At 43.7% G+C, this 23307-nt stretch overlaps 2 protein-coding genes across 5 annotated transcripts in view; one reads left to right on the top strand and one right to left on the bottom strand.

The window, feature by feature from the left end:
* The window catches only part of triob (trio Rho guanine nucleotide exchange factor b), a 173835-nt gene that overhangs the window by 124542 nt on the left and 25986 nt on the right, over positions 1–23307 (bottom strand). The window contains exons 3-6 of the mRNA XM_062992645.1: positions 14453–14527; positions 13260–13374; positions 12326–12518; positions 7827–8315 (exon numbers count right to left, since the gene is read on the bottom strand). Of these exons, the coding sequence (XP_062848715.1) occupies positions 7827–8315; positions 12326–12518; positions 13260–13374; positions 14453–14527 (872 nt within the window). The remainder of the gene's footprint in view (positions 1–7826; positions 8316–12325; positions 12519–13259; positions 13375–14452; positions 14528–23307) is intronic.
* LOC134310898 (cilia- and flagella-associated protein 53-like) lies at positions 461–3500 on the top strand. 4 transcript variants are annotated; one of them, XM_062992634.1, is made up of 5 exons: positions 465–1309; positions 1481–1531; positions 1652–3020; positions 3108–3248; positions 3349–3500. In XM_062992634.1, exons 1-5 carry the CDS (start codon positions 506–508, stop codon positions 3414–3416), a joined length of 2433 nt encoding a protein of 810 aa, XP_062848704.1. In that variant the 5' UTR covers positions 465–505; the 3' UTR covers positions 3417–3500. The 4 variants fall into 4 exon arrangements, with proteins under 4 accessions (XP_062848703.1, XP_062848704.1, XP_062848706.1 ...); XM_062992636.1 differs by having other exon boundaries at positions 466–1531; positions 1652–1765; positions 1988–3020; XM_062992633.1 differs by having other exon boundaries at positions 461–1531.

Raw genomic sequence — 23307 nt, 5'->3', positions numbered from 1 at the left:
GTGCATCCATTTTTCTGCTTCTAACATCAACTAACAGGTGCTGTGATGAAAAGATAATCAGTGTTATTCACTCCAGCTGTCAGTGGTCATAATGTTATGACTGGTCGGTGTGTGTGTGTGTGTGTGTGTGTGTGTGTGTAAATACGTATATGGTAATAGAATTGATTGCCTTTATTAGTCATGTATACATGTACAGGTGTGCAGTATTCCAGCTGTTACGCCCCTGGAGCAAACAGGGTTAAAGGTCTTGCTAAAAGGCAGAACTGGGATTCGAACCCTCAACCTTTCGATTAATAGGGCCCGAAGCTCCTCCCACTGTCCCGCTCTACACTAGAGGTTAATGATGCTGAGAGCAGCAGTGATGATGATCAGCACCACTCTCAGCTACATGCACACATTGTGACATCATCATGATGACATCACCACATTCCAAACCTCTGGTATAAATAGCCGCGTTTCGTGTGTTTGTGCTCATTTGATCTGAGACGCCGAGACAGTAAGCAGCATGAACATGTTCTCCTGTTGGACTTCTCCATCTGACGATGACGAGCCGCACAGGCGGGTAAACGAACCGGAGAAGAAGGTAAAGAAGAGAAAATGGTGGCAAAGACGCCAGAAGGTGGAGATGCAGGACGTGGAGGGTGGGGAGGGAAGCAAGGTAAAGGGTGAAGAGATGGGGCAAGGAGTGGAGCAGAATGTTTTAGAGGACCAGGCAGACCAAATACCAAAGATGGAGAAGCAGGTGGTTCTGGGAAAAACCAAACCTGAGAAGAAAGTAAAGAAGAGAAAATGGTGGCAGAGACGCCAGAAGGTAGAGATGCAGGACGTGGAGGGTCAGGAGGGAAGCGGGATAAAGGGTGAAGAGATGGGGCAAGGAGTGGGGCAGAATGTTTTAGAGGACCAGGCAGACCAAATACCAAAGATGGAGAAGCAGGTAAAGAAGAGAAAATGGTGGCAGAGACGCCAGAAGGTAGAGATGCAGGTGGCCTCACGGGACCTGGTGGAAGAACCAGAGCAGGTCGTCCTAAAGGACCAGAGGAGGGAACCAGTAAACAAGGTGGTTCTGGTTTCTGAGATTGAGATGAAGAAGTTAGAGCAGGTGGACCCAGTGGAGCAGGTGGACCAAGTGGAAAAAACAGACCAGGTCGTGAAGAAGGCCGAAAGGCAGGTGGACCCAGTGGAAAAACCAGACCAAGTCGTGAAGAAGGCCGAAAGGCAGGTGGACCCAGTGGTAAAACCAGACCAGGTTGTGAAGAAGGTAGAGAGGCAGATGGCCCCAGAGGAAAAACCAGACCAGGTTGTGAAGAAGGTAGAGAGGCAGATGGCCCCGCTGAACCTGGTTGAAGAACCAGAGCAGGTCATCCTAATAAACCAGTGGAAGGAACATGTAAAAAATAGGGTTCATTTCATTGAGAATGAGATAAAAAAGGCCGAAAGGCAGGTGGACCCAGTGGTAAAACCAGACCAGGTTGTGAAGAAGGTAGAGAGGCAGGTGGACCCAGAGGAAAAACCAGACCAGGTTGTGAAGAAGGTAGAGAGGCAGATGGCCCCGCTGAACCTGGTTGAAGAACCAGAGCAGGTCATCCTAATAAACCAGTGGAAGGAACATGTAAAAAATAGGGTTCGTTTCATTGAGAATGAGATAAAGAAGGCCGAGAGGCAGGTGGACCCAGAGGAAAAACCAGACCAGGTTGTGAAGAAGGCCGAGAGGCAGGTGGACCCAGAGGAAAAACCAGACCAGGTCGTGAAGAAGGCCGAGAGGCAGGTGGACCCAGAGGATAAACCAGACCAGGTTGTGAAGAAGGTAGAGAGGCAGATGGCCCCAGAGAAAAAACCAGACCAGGTTGTGAAGAAGGTAGAGAGGCAGATGGCCCCGCTGAACCTGGTGGAAGAACCAGAGCAGGTCATCCTAATAAACCAGTGGAAGGAACATGTAAAAAATAGGGTTTGTTTCATTGAGAATGAGATAAAAAAGGCAGAGAGGCAGGTGGACCCAGAGGAAAAACCAGACCAGGTCGTGAAGAAGGCCGAGAGGCAGGTGGACCCAGAGGAAAAACCAGACCAGGTCGTGAAGAAGGCCGAGAGGCAGGTGGACCAAGAGGAAAAACCAGACCAGGTTGTGAAGAAGGTAGAGAGGCAGATGGCCCCAGAGGAAAAACCAGACCAGGTTGTGAAGAAGGTAGAGAGGCAGATGGCCCCGCTGAACCTGGTGGAAGAACCAGAGCAGGTCATCCTAATAAACCAGTGGAAGGAACATGTAAAAAATAGAGTTTGTTTCTTTGAGAATGAGATAAAAAAGGCAGAGAGGCAGGTGGACCCAGAGGAAAAACCAGACCAGGTCGTGAAGAAGGCCGAGAGGCAAGTGGACCCAGAGGAAAAACCAGACCAGGTCGTGAAGAAGGCCGAGAGGCAGGTGGATCCAGAGGAAAAACCAGACCAGGTTGTGAAGAAGGTAGAGAGGCAGATGGCCCAGCTGAACCTGGTGGAAGAACCAGAGCAGGTCATCCTAATAAACCAGTGGAAGGAACATGTAAAAAATAGGGTTCGTTTCATTGAGAATGAGATAAAGAAGGCCGAGAGGCAGGTGGACCCAGTGGAAAAACCAGACCAGGTTGTGAAGAAGGTAGAGAGGCAGGTGGATCCAGTGGACACAGTGTTAAAACCAAAGCAGGTAGGAAAGAACCAGATTGAAATAAAGAAGCCAAATTTAGAGAAGAAAATGGTCCTCAAAAACCTGGAGAGGATGGAGAACAAAAGGCTGGAGAAGCAGGTGCTTCAGATGGACCAGATGACAAAGGTAGAAGAACGAGTGGATCAGGTAGTTTTCAAGACTAAGGTTAATAAACCTGAGGAGCAGGTGTGTCTACAGGACAGGCAGGTGGTTCTAGTGAACCGGGTGAAGGAACCAGACAGGGATGAAGCACCTGAGCACCAGTGGACAGAACTGGAGGAGCCAGCAGCTTTGGAGCACCAAACATGGAAACTGAAGGAGCAGAACCTGGATAGAGGATGCACTGAAGGTACATTTGAGGGATTTTATAGATGGATGGTGGTGATCTGATCAAGGTGAACGTTACAAACTGAATCAGGTTGCATTTCTCCCTCAGATCCACTGAAGAACATCTCCGAGGCGTCTTCAAACAAACCGGACCACGAGCAGCTGCAGGACGACGTTCTTGTTTCCCCCATCGTCGAAGCCCAACCTGGAGAGTCCGGGGCTCTGATGGAGACCGCGCGTGAAGATGAAGGTCTGGTTTCAATTCAGAAATACACGTTATACACGCTAGGTGGAGTAACGCTGGAGTTTCCTGTAACACGTGTGCATGTCGGCTCTGTGTTGCTGTGTAGGTGTCCCGATGCCGAAGTCGAGGAGAGCCAGCCTGAGAACCAAACGGTTCCAGTTCTTCAACGTCTGAAGCTGAGGTGGTGACGATCCGGAGATCATCCAATCACACGCCGACTTTTCCAACATCAAAATAACAATAAAGTGCCTTCATGAACATGTTGGTTGGTTTGATTTTGTGTACGTTGGGTATTGAGGGTGGACCGATAAAGATCCAATCGCTCCGATCCCCCTTTTCCACCGACGTGGAACGGTTCCGGTTCTGGTTCCAGATAAAAGAGGTTCCAGACAGCGAACTAGCGTCTGATCTGGTGTCAAGTGTAGAGGTTTGGGTGCTGTGCTGGTGTCTCGTATGCAGTGTTGCCAATTTATCCACTTTGTCGCTGTATTTAGCGACTTTTTTTCTTTTCTTCAAAAAAGCGACTAGCGACAATTCTAGCGACTTTTTCTGGTGTAGATAAGATAAGATAAGATCGCCTTTTATTATCCCACAGGGGGAAATGTGCAGTGTTACAGCAGCTTTCAAGAATACAAAAAATAGAAAAAGACAAAGTGTTTACATGTATGTACACATGTTAAGAAGTAAGAATATGTAAAAATTACAAAAATATAAACAGTATTAATAGAGGAAGTTAACCAAAAATTGCACAGTTATAAAAAATATTGCAAACTGGAAACCCAAGATGGCAGCATAGATAACTTGCTCCCGATCAGTACTCGATAAAAAAACCCCGAATTCGATTATTTCGATAAAAATTAATACATCTGAAACAGAGATGGAAAAGGGAAGGAAGACCAAGAAGACAAATAAACCAAAAGAACCCGAAAAAACAACCCGAATTGACCAACGGAGACGATACAGCAGATGACATGGAGGGAGAGGAAGAGTGCATGGAGTCCGAGGCGGCTGCGGTGATTCGAACAGGAATGAAAGACATCATCGTTAAGGAAATCCAAGACTTTAAAACCGAACTGAAAATAGAGTTCACCACATTCAAAGAAGAAATCAAAAAAGAAATGAAAAAAGAACTCGAGGATTTGAGGATTTTAGGAAGGACATTAACCGGCGGCTCACGGAAACAACAACAGAACTAAACACACGAGCTACAAGAATCACGGAAACTGAACAGAGAATCGAAGAGTTAGAAAACTGGAACATGGAGGCAAAAGAGGCTCTGCTTTAATCTATAAAACAACAGAGAACACTACAGGATATGCTGCCAGACCAAGAGGGAAGAAATCGGCGGAATAACATCCGCATCTTTGGCATGAAAGAGGGAGCAGAGGGCAGCTCGGTAACACAATTCATTGAACAACTTCTGAAAAACGAACTGCCTCTGCCGACAAACATGGATCTACAAATACAGCGGGCACACCTATAAAAATATATAAAACCTATAACCAGTACAGAGCGTTTATAACCATTACAGAGCATTTATAACCAGTACAGAGCTCTTATAACCAGTACAGAGCGTTTATAACCAGTACAGAGCTCTCATAACCAGTACAGAGCGTTTATAACCAGTACAGAGCTCTCATAACCAGTACAGAGCATTTATAACCAGTACAGAGCACTTATAACCAGTACAGAGCTCTTATAAGCAGTACAGAGCTCTTATAACCAGTACAGAGCACTTATAACAGGGGTGCACAACATACGGCCCGCGGGCCAGATCCGGCCCTGCAAAACTCTCGATCCGGCCCGCCAAATGAAGTGCTGATGCATTTTTAAATAAATGATACTGTCACTTTAAATTCACCGGGTAATCCCATGAAATTGTGACTGAAAAGTAAATGATGTAAATACAAGTTACTTCAGCGGTACCATGTGTTTGTCCAAACCAAGTATGAGTAAACAAAGAAAAGTGGATCTCGAGCACAGGAAATTTAACCCTGAATGGACATACAGGTATTTTCTTGTCTGCTGTGCTTGCGACCACATTAACCAGTTGGTGTCAGACCAACATATTTCTTGTAAGTACCTGATTTTGTGTAACTGTATTTAGTGGCACTTAAGTGGTACTTAACTGTATTAAGTACATAACTCCACATGTGTTCATTCATAGTTTTGATGCCTTCAGTGAGAATCTACAATGTAAATAGTCATGAAAATACAGAAAACGCATTGAATGAGAAGGTGTGTCCAAACTTTTGGCCTGTACTGTATATATACTGTATATATATATACAGTGGGGAAAATAAGTATTTGATCCCCTGCTGATTTTGTAAGTTTACCCCCTTACAAAGACTTGAACAGTCTATAATTTTTATGGAAGATTTATTTTAACAGAGAGAGACAGAATATCAACAAAAAATTCAGAAAAAAAACATTAAATAAAAGTTATAAATTAATTTGTATTTAATTAAGGGAAATAAGTATTTGATCCCCTACCAACCAGCAAGAATTCTGACTCCCACAGACCGGTTATGTGCACATGAGGCACACAAATTAGTCCTGTCCCTGTATAAAAGACTCCTGTCACAGAATCAGTTTCTTCCGTTCAAATCTCTCGACCACCATGGGCAAGACCAAAGAGCTATCAAAGGACGTCAGGGACAAGATTGTAGACCTGCACAAGGCTGGAATGGGCTACAAGACCATCAGCAAGAAGTTTGGTGAGAAAGAGACCACTGTTGGTGCGATAATTCGAAAATGGAAGAAATACAAGATCACAGTCAATCACCCTCGCTCTGGAGCTCCATGCAAGATCTCACCTGGTGGGGTAAGAATGATTCTGAGAAAGGTGAGGTCAGTCCAGAATTACACGGGAGGAGCTTGTCAATGATCTTAAGGGAGCTGGGAGCACAGTCACCAAGAAAACCATTAGTAACACACTTCGCCGTAATGGATTGAGATCCCGCAAAGTCCCTCTGCTCAAGAAGGCTCATGTACAGGCCCGTCTGAAGTTTGCCAATGAACACCTGAATGATTCAGAGAAAGCTTGGGAGAATGTGATATGGTCAGATGAGACCAAAATTGAGCTCTTTGGCATCAACTCCACTCGCCGTGTTTGGAGGCAGAGAAATGCCTGGTGGGGATGGTGTTCTTGGGGTCATATCCAGCATTTCTCTGCTCCCAGCTCCCTTGAGATCATTGACAAGCTCCTCCCGTGTAATTCTGGACTGACCTCACCTTTCTCAGAATCATTCTTACCCCACCAGGTGAGATCTTGCATGGAGCTCCAGAGCGAGGGTGATTGACTGTGATCTTGTATTTCTTCCATTTTCGAATTATCGCACCAACAGTGGTCTCTTTCTCACATAACTTCTTGCTGATGGTCTTGTAGCCCATTCCAGCCTTGTGCAGGTCTACAATCTTGTCCCTGACGTCCTTTGATAGCTCTTTGGTCTTGCCCATGGTGGTCGAGAGATTTGAACGGAAGAAACTGATTCTGTGACAGGAGTCTTTTATACAGGGACAGGACTAATTTGTGGGCCTTTTGTGCACATAACCGGTCTGTGGGGGTCAGAATTCTTGCTGGTTGGTAGGGGATCAAATACTTATTTCTCTTAATTAAATACAAATTAATTTATAACTTTTATTCAATGTTTTTTTTCTGAATTTTTTGTTGATATTCTGTCTCTCTCTGTTAAAATAAACCTTCCATAAAAATTATAGACTGTTCAAGTCTTTGTAAGGGGGTAAACTTACAAAATCAGCAGGTGATCAAATACTTATTTCCCCCACTGTATATATACAGTATATATACACATATATACAAATTCATTCACTGTCTGTTTTGCCACCACTTTGTTCTACTCAGGCTCTCAGTGGGTACGATTCACTGGGCGAAAGGTAGGAAACACCCCGACAGGTCGCCTCTCCAATTTCCAATTAACCTGACTGCATGTCTTTGGACTGTGGGAGAAAACCCACGCAGACACAGGGAGAACATGCAAACTCCACACAGGAAGGACCCGAACTGCTCCACCTTTAAACCCAGGACCTTCTTGCTGTGAGGTGACAGTGCTAGCCACCGGGCCACAGTGACACATAATAAAACACATAATAGGGCACATAATAAGACACATAAGACACAGTTGTAGCCTAGCGGTTAAGGTACTGAACTAGTAATCAGAAGGTTGCCGGTTCAAGCCCCACCACCACCAGGTTGTCACTGGCCATTAACCCTCAATTGCTTAGACTGTGGACTGCTAAATGCTGAAAATGTACAGTGACTCGGGTGGCGCAGCTGTAAATAAAGGGGGTTCAAATCCCCAGCTGTGCTATCGGCCGGTCGGGTGTTGACATACAGACATGATTGGCTGTGTCTAAGGGGGGGCATGGATAAAGCACAGTGATGGATTGGTGTCCTGTCTGGGATGTGTTAATGCACTGTGCCCAGTGATTTCAAAGAAACCTGACCCACTGCGATTCTGACCAGCATAAAGTAATGAAAAATAATGATAATGATGATGACCAACTGTTACATTATGCATCCAACCCTACCATCACAAATCATTCCCAAATATTCCCACTCACCTTCTCTGCATCCTGTTCGAAGAGCCGGAGCTGGAAGCACTGGTCCAGCTTGAGTTTACGACCGTGCCAGAACTGCTGCAGATGCTGCCGGGCAGCTCGCAGCTCCTCCAGCAGCGCTGACACCCTGGGTGCCAGGCCCTGTACCTCTCCGCCTGTCCGCATACATCCCTGTATACGGTGGAGCAGACGCTGACCCTCAGCCTCCAGGTCCCCGTCCGGTGCTTTGGCTATCCGTTTCTTTAACACCGCGTGCTCGTCCATGGCACACCGCGCACTCTCCAGGTCGTCCGGGAGCTCCCGACAAGAAACGAGCTCCTGAAGCTGATCGAGGCGGGTCACAGCACGAGTCACGTTTCCTGCAAACTCCTCAAAAGCCATGCGCACCTCGATCCACTCGTCGTGATCGTAGTCCAGGCTGCCGTCCAAGTCAGCGGTCAGCTGTGAGGGATCCACTGCCTTGGACAAGCCCTCCAGGGACACCATAATGGTCTAACATGGGACAGAAAAGCAAACTGTGTTTATTGAGATGCAAAACAGGTATACAAAATATGAAAATACCATTTGGTATCAACACTAGCGTCCACCTTGCCATTCAACTGTGCCTGTGAGAATTTGTACCCATTCAGTCTAAAGAGCATTTGTAGGCTCAGGCAGATGTTGGATGACAAGGCCTGGCTTACAATCTGCATTCCAATTCATCCCAAAGGTGTTCAATGGGGTTGAGGTCAGGGCTCTGTGCTAGACACTAAAGTTCCTCAATACCAAACTAATCAAAATATGTTTATGGACCTCACTTTGTAGCCCACTACTGCTGGGATCCAGGGTTCAAATCCCCAGCGGTGCTATCAGTCGGTCAGGCATCTACATACAGACATGATTGACTGTGTCATGGTGGCCAAAGCCCTGTGATGAACTGGTGTCCTGTTTGGGGTGTTTTTGCATTGCGTCCAGTGATTCTAGGTAAAACCAGACTCCGAAGTTATGTTTGATGTGATGCAGCAGCAATTAGCTTTTAAAATGCATTTGAAATTAACATTCAGTTTACTAAAGCTGTAACTAATCATGCAAACAATGCCTGGATATGCCAACTAATTGGGCTTTTGTAATTATGCAGTGTTAAAAACTGAGTAACACTTTACTCTATAAATTAGTAATTATGACGTTACAAGTTATTAAAATTAAATAAAATCATTGATTTTATACTCATGTTGGAAATGGGTGTGGCTAAACCATATTATGAAATTGTTCATTTGAAGGGGTGTCCACTTATATCTGCATATACACCGATCAGCCATAACATTAAAACCACCTCCTTGTTTCTACACTCACTGTCCATTTTATCAGCTCCACTTACCATAAGAAGCACTTTGTAGTTCTACAATTACTGACTGTAGTCCATCTGTTTCTCTACATACTTTGTTAGCCTGCTTTTACGCTGTTCTTCAATGGTCAGGACTCTCGCAGGACCACTACAGAGCAGGTATTATTTGGGTGGTGGATCATTCTCAGCACTGCAGTGACACTGACATGGTGGTGGTGTGTTAGTGTGTGTTGTGCTTTTATGAGTGGATAAAACACAGCCATGCTGATGGAGTTTTTAAACACCTCGCTGTCACTGCTGGACTGAGAAGAGTCCACCAACCTCAAAAATATATCCAGCCAACAGCGCCCCGTGAGCAGCGTCCTGTGACCACTGATGAAGATCCAGAAGAAGACCAACTCAAACAGCAGCAATAGATAAGCGATCTCTGACTTTACATCTACAAGGTGGACCAACTAGGTAGGAGTGTCTAATAGAGTGGACAGTGAGTGGACACAGTGTTTAAAAACTCCAGCAGTGCTGCTGTGTCTGATCCACTGATACCAGCACAACACACACTAACACACCACCACCATGTCAGTGTCACTGCAGCGCTGAGATGATCCACCACCTAAATAATACCTACTCTGTGGTGGTCATGTGGGTCCTGACCATTGAAGAACAGGGTGAAAGCAGGCTAAAAGTATGTAGAGAAACAGGTGGACTACAGTTAGTAATTGTAGAACAACAAAGTGCTTCTAAATGATAAGTAGAGCTGATAAAATGGACAGTGAGCGTAGAAACAAGGAGGTGGTTTTAATGTTATGGCTGATCAGTGTATAATGTATGTATAATGTATGTAAAAATTAGAAGGTGAAAAAGTATGTTTATTAAAGATTATAAACATATTTTTTGGTTTGTTTTACATCATAGCTACAGAAGAACGATGAAGAGCAGGTGTTGTTTTAAGGTTGGTTGAATTCTGGGCTGCTGTCGTGATGATTCTGATTGTAAAGGATGCGGGTTTATCTTCGCCTGGTAAACTGGGTCAGCTCTAATTTTAACAGCTCCAGTTTCTTACCAGCACTTCGATCCACAAACCTAAAATCTGTGTGCAGGAAACTGGTCTGAGTGTAAAAACCACAACATCAGTCCTCTAGGCTTCCGATAATTGGCTGAACTCTTTAACTTGGACGAGATAAGAGGCGAATATGGAACTGAGGACTCATGAGTGGAAACAAACTCAGTCACTACAAGCCTCAAAGTGGCTGTGTCCCAAATTGCACAGTCCCAAATTGCACAGTACTGTATTAAACAATACATCTGATTAGTGCACTTCGAATGGTTTAGGTACACACTATCTATGTAGGACACAGGATGAGGTTTTGAACACAGCCTAGAAATCACTTAAGCAATGTCAATGTAACGCTTGAATTTCTGAAGTGATTCGTGTTTTGATTCAGCATTGGCTTTCAAAATGCATCTGAAATTACCATCTAATTTACTAAAGCTGTAACTAATCATGTAAACAATGCCTTTATATGCCAACTAATTGGGCTTAAGTAATTATGCAGACTTAAAAACTAAGTACAGTGGTACCTTGTAACTCAACGTCCCCTAAAATCTTTGAAACTCAATGCCCTTCGTCGAGAAATGTGAGACGAATCTGCATTTGTGTGGAATAATCGTCAAATTCACTCCGAAGGCTCCACATGCATGGCTGGATTACTGACCGGGCCAGCGCCCAGGGGCTCCCGAGGTTAGGGGCCCCTAGACTTCTACATAAGTCGTTCACCTTGGGCCCTTGATCCTCCAGGGACCTAGAAATTGCCAAGCAAGCCACCGTACTTTACTCTACAAGGGGAGGGGTGTGTGCCGACCGAGTGTTGCTCCGCCCAGGGGGAGGGGGCGTGGCGGAAGCTGGGTGTATCATATGCAACCGAGAGCTGGTTCACCAAGGGGAGGGGGGCGTGGTGCGAGGAGGGACGCAGAGATGAAGTGCCTTTCAATACATTGTAGATTGGGGCAAACCAATATTTTGAACACTTTTAAAGGGTGCTGTGACTGAGCAAAGGTTGAGAAACTCTGGTTTAATGTATTAATCTATTTATGTTTTTGGAGGGCCCAGACTATCCTTAATCCGTCCTTGTCCACATGTACCTGTGTTTATCTGGATTTTTCCCCTGTTTCACTTTTAAACTTGTGTTACAGCTCAAGGTTCTGAGAAATTGTAAGAATCAGCTTTAAAAATTCAGTCTAAAATGCATATCATTAAAAAAATATGTAACTTAATGTATTTAAAAAATGACATAGAAACACTAAACCTCTTAATTATTACTGCTCATAAGTTCTTTCCACTAATTAAGAAGCATAAGAAAACAATAAAGAAAAGTGCCGGTTTTATTGTATTTTTGATTGATTTTAACGGTTTATTAATTGTATTTCAGTGTTTTTATATTATATTTGTGTTATTTTCAGTCTATAAGTGTCAAAAACAACCCCATTATTTTACATTAGCCTAAAATATATGCAGTTCCACAGGACCATGGAACGCATTAACAGGTTTCCCATACATCCTTATGGGAAAAAATACCTTAAAACTTAACACCACTGCCAGAACCAACTGAGTTGAGTTTCAAGATACCACTGTAACACTTTCCTTGAAGCCTCTGTAAAGAGCTTATAACATGTGTAATGACAGCTTCTTTTAGTTGTTATGACATCACAAGTTATAAAAAGTGTAATAACATTTTCCAGTACTGGTAACAACACTGATATAATGTCTAATAAAAAAAAATGCTATGACCACTTATTACAGCATATGACATGGCTGGAGTCCCATTAGTCTCAAGTTTCCAAATGCTTGTTTGACTTAATAGACACAAATTCCCACAGACAAATTCCAAAATCATGTGGAAAGCCATAAAAATAGGTAAACTGGTTGTGTTCACACACTTTTAAATCATCACACCACCTGGCATTGATTATTTAGATTAGATTAGATTAGATTCAACTTTATTGTCATTACACATGTACAAGTACAAGGCAACGAAATGCACAGGCCCCATGCTGCTTTACTAACAGCAGAAAATTAAAATCAAATCAGAAATTAAATGTTAGTACTAAGCTCTTTCCCTACAGACCTTACTGAATGTTTTTTTTAATGCAGAGATTCATAGCAAAAAATGTGAATGTTCACCTCAAACTCAAACTTGGAGCTGCCGAAGTTGGTTCTCTGTTTCTGCCAGAAGTTGTCAGGTTTGATGATGAGAGCCACGTGGATGCAGGATGGGAAAGACTCCTGCAGGATCTTCAGCAGAGGTTTGATGGAGTCCCATTTGGAGCCTCGCATATCCACGATAACAGTGAAGCCATGCCTGCTGACCTCCTCACTGCGAATAAAATACACATCAGCTGTTGATTTGTGAATTATTCTTTCAACAGTTCTCTAAAATAACTTCTCATTAACTTTTTACAACAGCATCCAGTACGACCGAAGCTCCCCAGTCAGAAATACTTACATTGTCCTATAGAGAAGAAAAACATGAAGGGTTGAGATGTTGTTAAGTGGAGCTAAATGATTGTTTTACTCTCAGAGAGGAGTGACGGGAGATCATGAGGACTACCAAATCATACTGGTCTCCCATGAGAGGGTGGTAGAGAGACACTGAGATAATTAGAGAGAGAGAAAGAGAGAGAGAGACAGACCAAGGTCCAATCTTCAAATCAGTACTGTGATGTTTTGGGAATCAGGGTTTTGTTGTCTCTCTCTATGCAACAACAACCCAGAGTTCGAGTGCATTTCTGGGACAGTATTTGGTTCTAATGACCAAAATTGAACGGAACAAGCCCTGAGCCAAACTCTGACTTACATAGCTGTTGTTTGAATATAATGGCTCAGTGCCATGTTTCTACCAGCAACTGCTCACATGGAGCAGCACTGTATGTCCCACCGAGATGAAGAGGGTCTGGTGTGAGGTTTAAGCCCTGATAATACCATAATTGTTATTGGCGTTGCCCTATGGGGGAGCGGGATGGCACATTTGTCAAATCATGTTGATCTGATCAGTGAAGGTAAATGAGCTGCTGTATATAAACCGGACGTCCCCACAATGTACACACACACCCCGTACCTGGGAATTCCTGCCAGGTAGGAAATGAGACGTCGAAGATCCTCTTGTCTTATTCTGTCGTGATTGGTTCTGGCTGGAAACGTGAGGACCGGTCCCCCTCGTCTGTCTCTCCCTCCTGTATGACACATCACGCATAACGGAAATAAAGACAGTGTACAGGGTTTTCAGTCATCTTCAATAACAAGTCGTATGATTCTGAGATTTGCAAAAAGCACTGGCCCTGACCTCAGTCCCAGTAAAGAGCTTTGGAATGAACTGGAACATTAATTGAGGCTTTTTTGAGCAACATCAGTGCCCAGCCATACTAATGCTCTTTGGACTGAATGAGCACAAATTCCCACAGATATGCTTCAAAGTCTTGTGAGAAGCCTTCTCAGAAGCTTTGACAGAAGAGTGGCTGTTGTTACAGCTGAAAAGATCACATAGAGGTCACTTTGTTTTAATACCATTTGTTTTTGGTATTATGGAATGAAATGTCCAACATGCTTATTGTCAGGTGTCCAAATACTTTTGGCCATATAGTGTATGTGTTTTATTACAGGAATGCTCATCGTTTTTGGGAGGCATGCATAACATCAAAAGAAGTAGATTTTTATTCAAAACATGGCAGCATTATGGAGGCATGATGCCACAGCTGGCAGAATGAGTTGCCACACAGCAAACCTGGAACCTAGATTAAATCCTCGTCAGGTTTACATGTGTCTTCTGTGTCTGTGTGTGTAACAAAACCGCTGTGGAGATGTGTGGCATGGCTTGGTTACAGAAATAATGTGCTCCTGCCATTCCAAATTTGGCGAGCAGACGGGGCATGGAGACACAGATGATTGGCATTTCGGTTCATAAGAGTGTGTTGGCTCCAGGTGTAGGTTTTTCTATAGATCACTGATTCTCCCTTACAGACTTGCCAGCTCCTCTGTTGACAACCTGCTATTTCTCTGGAGCCAGGGTTGGTCCATCTAGGGCACATTCCCAACACGCCCCCCGAATGAAATGTTTCGTTAGCATTGCTAACAGTAAATCACACTACTAAAAGATTACTATGTATCCTATGTGCTACCATGGGTGTCCTCGAACAGTCATTGTTTAGTAAACAAACACCAGTAAAATAAATTGTAGCTAATGCTAAACCTAATGCTAACCATTATAATAGTTCTATACTACCTCCATGGTGCTGAGGTGTGGTGTGAGCCCACCTGATATAAAAGCCACTTTCTCTTTCAGGATGGGCAGAACCTCGATGGCCTTCATTTCTTCATTTCTGTTAAACCCTGTGAAGAGACGAAACAAAAGAAGCTGCTTTATCAATAACAATGTGTCAAAAATAAAATGAATTTTGATCTGCTGGGCGCATCACAAGCAAAACGAGGTGAATCACGTCTTCTCCCGCAGCAGATGTGGGTATAAATCTGGTGTAAACTCCCCAATACCCCAATAATCAAAATAACCAATTCCAATTCTACAGGAAAATGTCAAAATTATTTTGAAATATGACATCTGTGACACTTTCTAAAATAGTTGGGACAGGATTCCCAGGCTGTTCCAGCCAACTCTGTAACTAATGCCCAAGGTTTTGGAATGACACATCCAAAAAGCTCATGGAGAGGCGTCCACATAATTTTTGCCATACAGTGAACAGTGCCACATAACTAAACTCCACTCAAAATGTTGAAGCAAGATGATCCACCCCTCATGGCGGTGTTCTATTGATGTGATGTTTCTGGATGTGGACGGCATGTTTTTAGCCCATGCAGGTTTAATCTCGCCCGTATCGATTCCATTAGCTCAGCGTGAGCGTCAGCAGCAGTCGGGCGTCGATGCCCATTAGAATTCGTTATGTCACTGGGTTCATCCGACACGTGCTGCATCACATTGAGGAGCTCCAGGGTTGCAGAGGTTTGGACTGCTGGGCATGGATGGCTACAGCATTATAGGGAGGTGAACCCACAAGCACTTGAAAACAGGGTGAACGCTTTTCTGTTCGAGAACCCAACACAGGTTACACGCCAGTGGCCTGTCAAGAGATCCCGATATTTGTTATTTTTTAACTGCCCAATCCAACAAATGCTTTTTTGACTGAATGGGCAACACACATGATCCTGGACACAGATAGTCTAGAGCACACAAGGTCCAGAGCACACAAGAGCCAGGACACACAAGGTCCAAGACACGGATGGTCCAGAACACACAAGATTCCGAACGCACATGGTCCAGAATACACATGGACCAGAACACACAAGGTCCAGAACACACATGGTCCAGAACACACAAGGTCCAAGACACGGATTGACCAGAAGATAGGTGGTCCAGAACACACGGTTCAGAAAACAAATGGAACAAAACACACATGCTTCAGGACACAGATGGTCCAAGACACACAAGGTCCAGAGCACACATGATCCAAAATACACAAGGAGCAGGACACAGATGGTCCAGAACACATTATTTGTCCAAAAGTATGTGGACATCTGACTATAAGCATGTTGGACATCCAGTTCCAAAACTGGGCCATTAATATAGAGTTTGCTGCCCCCTTTCACTTCAGTCCATTCAACTTTAACAGGCTCCACTCATCTAAAAAGGCATTTTCAAATGTGTCTGTCTGAATTTAGTCAAAATACCCAAAACTGGCTCATCACTCACATTTGGACTTAAACCAAAGGCGTTCATTTAGGGTTTCGTTCAGGCACATTGGTTCCTTTACATCAAATTCATCAACCCATGTTTAAATGGATCTGGCACAAGGACCTATTTTGTCTTTGGATGTCGGATGTTTGATATAGTTGGGTTTATATCCCTTTCAGCAGTTGGTATGGGTGAAACCCCTAAACATAATAATTAGGAGGGGGTGTCCACATACTTTTTGTTATGAAGCGTAATCATGTGGTTGAAAGAATAATCAGACAAAGCAGATCTAAAATGCATGAAAACAAACAGACTGGAACTGAATCATCGATCTGCTCTGAAAAACCGCGAGAGAAAAGCATTACGCATTTCTGCTGGATCTGTAATCAAGAAAGCTATTATCTTCAGGAGCTCAGGGTGGCTTATTTGTACCCTCACACGGCTGGCGTCTGCAGTTAAGCGCAGGTTTCGCCTCATTTAACGAGCCGTGCTGAGGAGGAGATGAAGACATTAGCTCGGGACGAACCGCTGAGACTGGTCTGTAGTTAACTGAAGGAGTCGAGTCTTGGATGGCATTTCCAGGAACCCTGGTCCCACATTTAAAAGGGTATTTCTTACATTTCTTAGCAGTATAGAAGCACATGATTTTACTGCTCATTTGCTGCTTGTCACCTAGCTTTACTGGTACTGCCACACTTGGGTTGCCAGATTTCAGCTGTTGATTTCTTCCAACCTTGCCCTAACATAGCATCAATTAAACCAGCACTACAGAAAGTAATGAATAGAGATGGACCGATCAGCGTTTTTGAGGCCGATTCCGATCGCCGATCACCTTTCAGCGTGATCGGCCGTTAGCCGATACCGATCTAGGGCGGGGCTATATGCCACGGCAGGGCAACATGCAATTTTTAGCGCAAGCATGGTATAAACTGGTTTATTACCATTTTTAACAAACTCATGTAAAACAGCATATCTTTAACAAAATTAGCAGTAAATAAAGAAAGTAAATCAAACAAATACAGCCAATACTGCAATGATTATATTTAGACCATTCATTGATTTAAAACAAAAAAAGTAAATTAAATAAATGCAGTCAGAACTGCAGTCATGAAACAGAAACGCAGTTATTTTAAACGAAAAACTTCAACCATTAAATGTAGATCTTGAATTGTTTTAAAACGAACTCGAATTGTTTTTAAACAGTAAATTAAACAGTCAATAGTGCAATACACGCCTTGCACAAGCATGGATAGTGAAATATTGTTTAGCGTCGCTTCAAATATACTGAATAGAGGAACAGACTGTCATCCCAAAAAGCTGAAATATTACTATTTGTGAAAAGAATTAAAACAGGCCCAGTTGTTTAATTTCAAACGTTCCATATTTTATATAGCTGCTGTTATATTTTATCTATAATTAATTCAAGACCCACGACGACTGCACGATTTCAGTGATGCTATGCAGACAACATTTGTTTAATTAGCTGGTTTTAGTTTAAAATAATTCAATATCTACATTTAATGGTTGCAGTTTTTCGTTTTAAAATAATGAGTTTAATGACTGTAATTTTGACAGCATTTATGTAATATACTGTTTTTCAGTGTTAAAATAATGAATGATCTACATTTAATGATTGCAGTATTTTCACTGTATTTGTTTAATTCACTGTTTTTCCGTGTTAAAATAATTGATGGTCTAAATTGAATGATTGCAGTTTTCTGATACTCACTGTATTCAGCCGCGTGCATGGTGTACTCTTAAGTGCCGTATCAGATTAGTAGTGTTAAATGTCTTTGTTTTGGTTCCCCCGCGAGACACGTTTCACAAATTTTACAAAACGTCCTGGATGAGTCTGTGTCATATACGCTAAAAAACTGCCAGACTGACGACATGTTTCCTGTCCGCAGCTGAACACCATAATCGCGATCGGCTCTCGGGATCGGCTACATTTGAGAAATATCGGCCGATTGCATATTTTGATTAAACATCGGCCGATACCGATACATAGCCGATCGATCCTCCCATCTCTAGTAATGAACAAATAATTAAAAATTCCAACACCTGGCAACCCAACACACAGTCTACATTTTGCGCAGATGGAAAAGCAGATAAAAACCTCAAATTGTCCAGATCGAGTCGTTAAACAGTTCAAACAAAATCAGGGCAGAAATCATGTAGTGTGAACTAGGCATTACTTTGTCAGCCCATCTCAGCTTGCCATGAAAACAAATGGTAATAGAGTATATCCAAATTGTGAAAACACACAAGCAACTGTAGTTCCTTTAGAAGTACTATTCATTTCTGTTGCATCATGTGTGTCTTGCAATCACACATTTCTACAGTCTGTTGCAATGCTGTGCCACTTACCTTCCAAAAAACATCATTTTTGGGAAATGACACAGCAAAATAAAGAATTTTAGTCCACAAGCTTCCAATTTTTTTTTTTAAATGATCTGTTACATACAATACTACAGAATAATGTCTCATAACCCATGATTTCATGACATTATGTTTACCGTACAGCCTCTTCAAGACATTTTATTTCTCTGAAATCAGCTTTTCAGGGCGTCCTTCCCTCTGTGATCTCCCTCCAGTTCATTCCTCTCACACATCAGTGCCTCTGAATGCACACTGTCCTTCAAATGAATTACAGCTCCATGATCCCCTCCCTGCCTTCCTAGCCCCCTCTCTGGCAACCTTCACCGCCCGTTCTCCCAGCGCCTTTTTTATGAGCCTTGTTCACTGGCCCTGATTGCTTCTTGTTTTACACGGAGTGAATGTCTCCCACGGGGGTGACTCCAAAGTCAGTTCAAGATGAGGTTACACTCTTGTAGGTCGCCTGGAAATGACACGGGCGCTGAAAAATCTCCAAGACGTAATTTCTTTCCGTGGAGCTGTTCGTGTGACGGACGACCTTTGTTCCCTTACAGGTGTTCTGATATTCCAGCCTGAGTGAGGGCTGATCTGCATGTCAGAGGCCATGAGACTGATATTGTGTTGTTGTGCTGTTACAAATAAATTCTGCTTTATTTATTAGGATAAATGATGTACAGTCAGCTCCAGAACTATTAAAAAAGTTGACTAGGCGCTCAGGTGGTGCAGAGGTAAACACGCTAGAGCTGAGATTTCAAATACATCATATCGAATCTCAGCTCTGCCATCCGGCTAGGCTGGGTGGCTACATGAACAACGGTTGGCTGTTGTTCAGAGGGTGGGATGAGCCGGACCAAGGTTCCTTATAACTGGTGTTATAACAAGTTTGGGGAATAATGCTGATCAGAGTGTGGCTCTCCGTGCACAAGGCTGATCCACATATGAACTCGCCTCATGCAGGTGAAAAGATGCAGTCGGTACTGCACACGTGTCGGAGGGGGTGTGTGTCAGTTGCGAGGCTCCTCAGTCAGCAGTGGAGAGTTGTATCAGTAGAGAGGAAGCATAACGCAATTATATGACTAGATTAGGGGAGAAAATGGGGAGAAAATTGTAGAAAAACTCGACAGAGTAGCGATCCCTGCTCTGATTAAGAAAAACGAAGCTAACCCATGCCCCCTCCGACACATGGGCAGCAGCCGTATGCATCTTATCACCTACACTTTGACGAGTGCAATGCGGATCAGCGTTGTGTACGGAGAGACACACCCTGAGAGCACTCTTTTCTCATCTCTGTGCAGGCGCCATCAATCAGCCAGCAGAGGTCGTAATTGCACCAGTCATGAGAGAGAGACCCCATCCGGCTTAGTCCCGCCCATATCTGAACAACAGGCCAATCGTTGTTCATGTGGCCGCTCAGCCTAGCCGGCAATGTATTTGAGATCCAGCTCTGGTTCCAGCGTGTGTTTTTACCGCTGCGGTAATCCAAAGCAACTTACAGTTGTGACAAGGTTATGGGCCTTGCTCAAGGGCCCAACAGTGGCAACCTGGCAGTGGTGAGACTTGAATCGCAACCTTCTGACTACTGGACCAGTACCTTAACCGCTAGGCTACAGCTGCCCTGCAGCTAACCGAATTGCTAACTGTTGTCTCACATTATTTAATGCAAACATTAGCATTCATGACACAAATCAGGCAAACTAAAAAACAAACAAACAAACTAATATAATTAACAAACAAGGTTGTTTAAAAGGACAAAATTGTCTGATTTTAATCCTCAACAATTCCGGTCTCAATTCTCTTTGTGCATTGCTAATAGATTGTCCTACAAATGTCCTATTTTTACTGCAACCAGGGGTATAAAGCACTTCAATCTCAGTACAGGCGAAGAGCAGGAGGTTACGTTACCCGAGAGCCGGATCAGCCTCATCCCAGCCTGAGCGAACCGCCAGCTGTGTATACTCACATCAGTTTCCATGCTACATTAACATCACATTTACACGCCGCGACACAGCTAACATGCGCTTCCACCTCTGGACTGATGCAAAACTGGAGTGTAGGGTTGAAAATAGGCAGCATGGGAAGAAAGGACCGCTGGTACTGAGAAAGGCGGTGCCACATTAATTCACCTCCTTTAGTCTGTAAGAAAGATTTACTCATGGGAATGAGAATGTGTGGTTCGGTACACTGTTAGCGGTCTGAGACTCTGTGCTTGGCAAGCAACGGCGGGTAGCAGTAAAAATAACTCCGCCGATTGTTTTCATTCTGTCTTGGACTCTTGGTAAACACACATTAGAAGTGAACTGCTAGTAAGTACACATCCATTCACATCCGACGTACCAAGTTCAACATCTCCAGCCTTAATTAAGTTCTATTAAGTGCTTAATGTCCCGGACTGGTTCTGAAGTTTAGAAGATGCCGAATTTGTTGCAAGCGGGGAGATAAAATTGGGCTAACAGCATCAAAGCCGTCCGATTGCTCTCCTCCTGGAAGGAAAATCCATCATTATTTTCTCATAACTTGTGGAAGCCAGCGGAAGAGAGCTAAGCTAAGATTTAATGAGTTTAACGGCTTGTGATCCGGGAGCATTTGCTAAACGAGACGCATTAAAAACACCAAGAAAAGATTCACTACGGATTTCCGTCAGCCGTCAGTGAGTCTGTTTGTTTACAAAGTTACAGTTTCAGCGTTGTGTACGGAGAGACACACCCTGAGAGCACTCTTTTCTCATCTCTGTGCAGGCACCATCAATCAGCCAGCAGAGGTCGTAGCTGCACCAGTCATGAGAGAGACACCCCATCCGGCTTAGTCCCACCCATATCTGAACAACAGGCCAATCGTTGTTCATGTGGTCGTTCAGCCCAGCCAGCAGGCAGAGCTGAGATTCGATACCATGTATTTGAGATCCCAGCTCTGGTTCCTGCGTGTGTTTTTACCGCTGCGGTTGAATGAGAATGTGTGGTTCGGTACACTGTTAGCGGTCTGAGACTCTGTGCTTGGCAAGCAACGGCGGGTAGCAGTAAAAATAACTCCGCCGATTGTTTTCATTCTGTCTTGGACTCTTGGTAAACACACATTAGAAGTGAACTGCTAGTAAGTACACATCCATTCACATCCGACGTACCAAGTTCAACATCTCCAGCCTTAATTAAGTTCTATTAAGTGCTTAATGTCCCGGACTGGTTCTGAAGTTTAGAAGATGCCGAATGTTGTTGCAAGCGGGGAGATAAAATTGGGCTAACAGCATCAAAGCCGTCCGATTGCGCCCCTCCTAGAAGGAAAATCCATCATTATTTTCTCATAACTCTTGGAAGCCAGCGGAAGGGAGCTAAGCTAAGATTTAATGAGTTTAACGGCTTGTGATCCGGGAGCATTTGCTAAACGAGACGCATTAAAAACACCAAGAAAAGATTCACTACGGATTTCCGTCAGCCGTCAGTGAGTCTGTTTGTTCACAAAGTATTAGACAAAATAGTCTGAAAATGAATTGCTGTATTTGGACTTTTTATATTATCCACAGGTGGTGGACAAAATATCAGAAACAACAAATACGAATGAATGACACTGAAAGGCGGAGCTGCACTGATCTAAAACAATTAGTGTTTCAATGGGTGTGTTCGAAAACCTAGTGCTTGTTTGTTTGTTTATTAGGATTTTAACGTCATGTTTTACACTTTGGTTGCATTCATGACAGGAACGGTAGTTCACAAGGTTATATCAAACACAGTCATGGACAATTTAGTATCTCCAATTCACCCCTCTTGCATGTCTTTGGACTGTGGGAGGAAACCGGAGCATCCAAGAAAACCAACGCGGACATGGAGAGAACATGCAAACTCCACACAGAAAGGACCCGGACCGCCCCACCTGGGGATCGAACCCAGGACCTTCTTGCTGTGAGGCGACAGTGCTACCCACTTAGCCACCGTGCCGCCGAAAACCTAGTGAGCTGCCTTGCTGTCCTACTGTCTATATAGGCAGCTACCTAAGTAGAGAGGATTCTAATAAGTCATTGACTTATAAGGCAGGTTATTCGAACGCACTACTTAGACAGTGATCCCATCAGTTTTCGCTTACTAAGCTAACATAGTTAGCCTCATGCCATTCCAACCAATGGGATGGGGTGGCACAACGCACTAGCATGTCAACTAACATCTCCCGCCATGTACCAAAAACGGTCAAATTCACTGACAAGCCCGAATTTACAAATAAAAACACTTGTGCAAGTTTATACAAATTAAAACTCTATTTAACTACTATTACTATAAGCTTTACAAATACTGACTGTAGTCCATCTGTTTCTCTACATACTTTTTTAGCCTGCTTTTACACTGTTCTTTAATGGTCAGGACCCCCCACAGGACCACCACAGAGCAGGTATTATTTAGGTGGTGGATCATTCTCAGCACTGCAGTAACACTGACATGGTGGTGGTGTGTTAGTGTGTGTTGTGCTGGTATGAGTGGATAAGACACAGCGGTGCTGATGGAGTTTTTAAACACCTCACTGTCACTGCTGGACTGAGAATAGTGCACCAACCAAAAACGTCCAGCCAACAGCGCCCCATGGGCAGCGTCCTGTGACCACTGATGAAGGTCGAGAAGATGACCGACTCAAACAGCAGCAATAGATGAGCGATCGTCTCTGACTTTACATCTACAAGGTGAACCAACTAGGTAGGAGTGTCTAGTGAACAGAGTGGACAGTGAGTGGACACGGTATTTAAAAACTCCAGCAGCGCTGCTGTGTCTGATCTACTCATACCAGCACAACACACACTAACACACCACCACTATGTCAGTGTAACTGCAGTGCAGAGAATGATCCACCACCCAAATAATACCTGCTCTGTGGTGGTCCTGTGGGGGTCCTGACCATTGAAGAACAGGGTGAAAGGAGGCTAACAAAGCATGCAGAAAAACAGATGGACTACAGTCAGTAATTGTAGAACTACAAAGTGCTTCTTTATGGTAAGTGGAGCTGATAAAATGGACAGTGGGTGTAGACACAAGGAGGTGGTTTTAATGTTATGGCTGATTGGTGTAAATAGACAAGA

This window comes from Trichomycterus rosablanca, chromosome 3 (assembly GCF_030014385.1).
Source record: "Trichomycterus rosablanca isolate fTriRos1 chromosome 3, fTriRos1.hap1, whole genome shotgun sequence".
Lineage (NCBI taxonomy): Eukaryota > Metazoa > Chordata > Actinopteri > Siluriformes > Trichomycteridae > Trichomycterus > Trichomycterus rosablanca.
This window is presented reverse-complemented; position numbering and strand designations above follow the sequence as displayed.

Excerpts from the sequence above, each read along its gene's own strand:
- LOC134310898 (XM_062992633.1), top strand. The coding sequence starts at position 506 with ATGAACATGTTCTCCTGTTGGACTTCTCCATCTGACGATGACGAGCCG. Across the intron at positions 1,532-1,651 it reads CAGACCAGGTTGTGAAGAAG|GCCGAGAGGCAGGTGGACCC; the intron begins GTAGAGAGGCAG and ends GAGATAAAGAAG. Across the intron at positions 3,249-3,348 it reads GACCGCGCGTGAAGATGAAG|GTGTCCCGATGCCGAAGTCG; the intron begins GTCTGGTTTCAA and ends GTTGCTGTGTAG.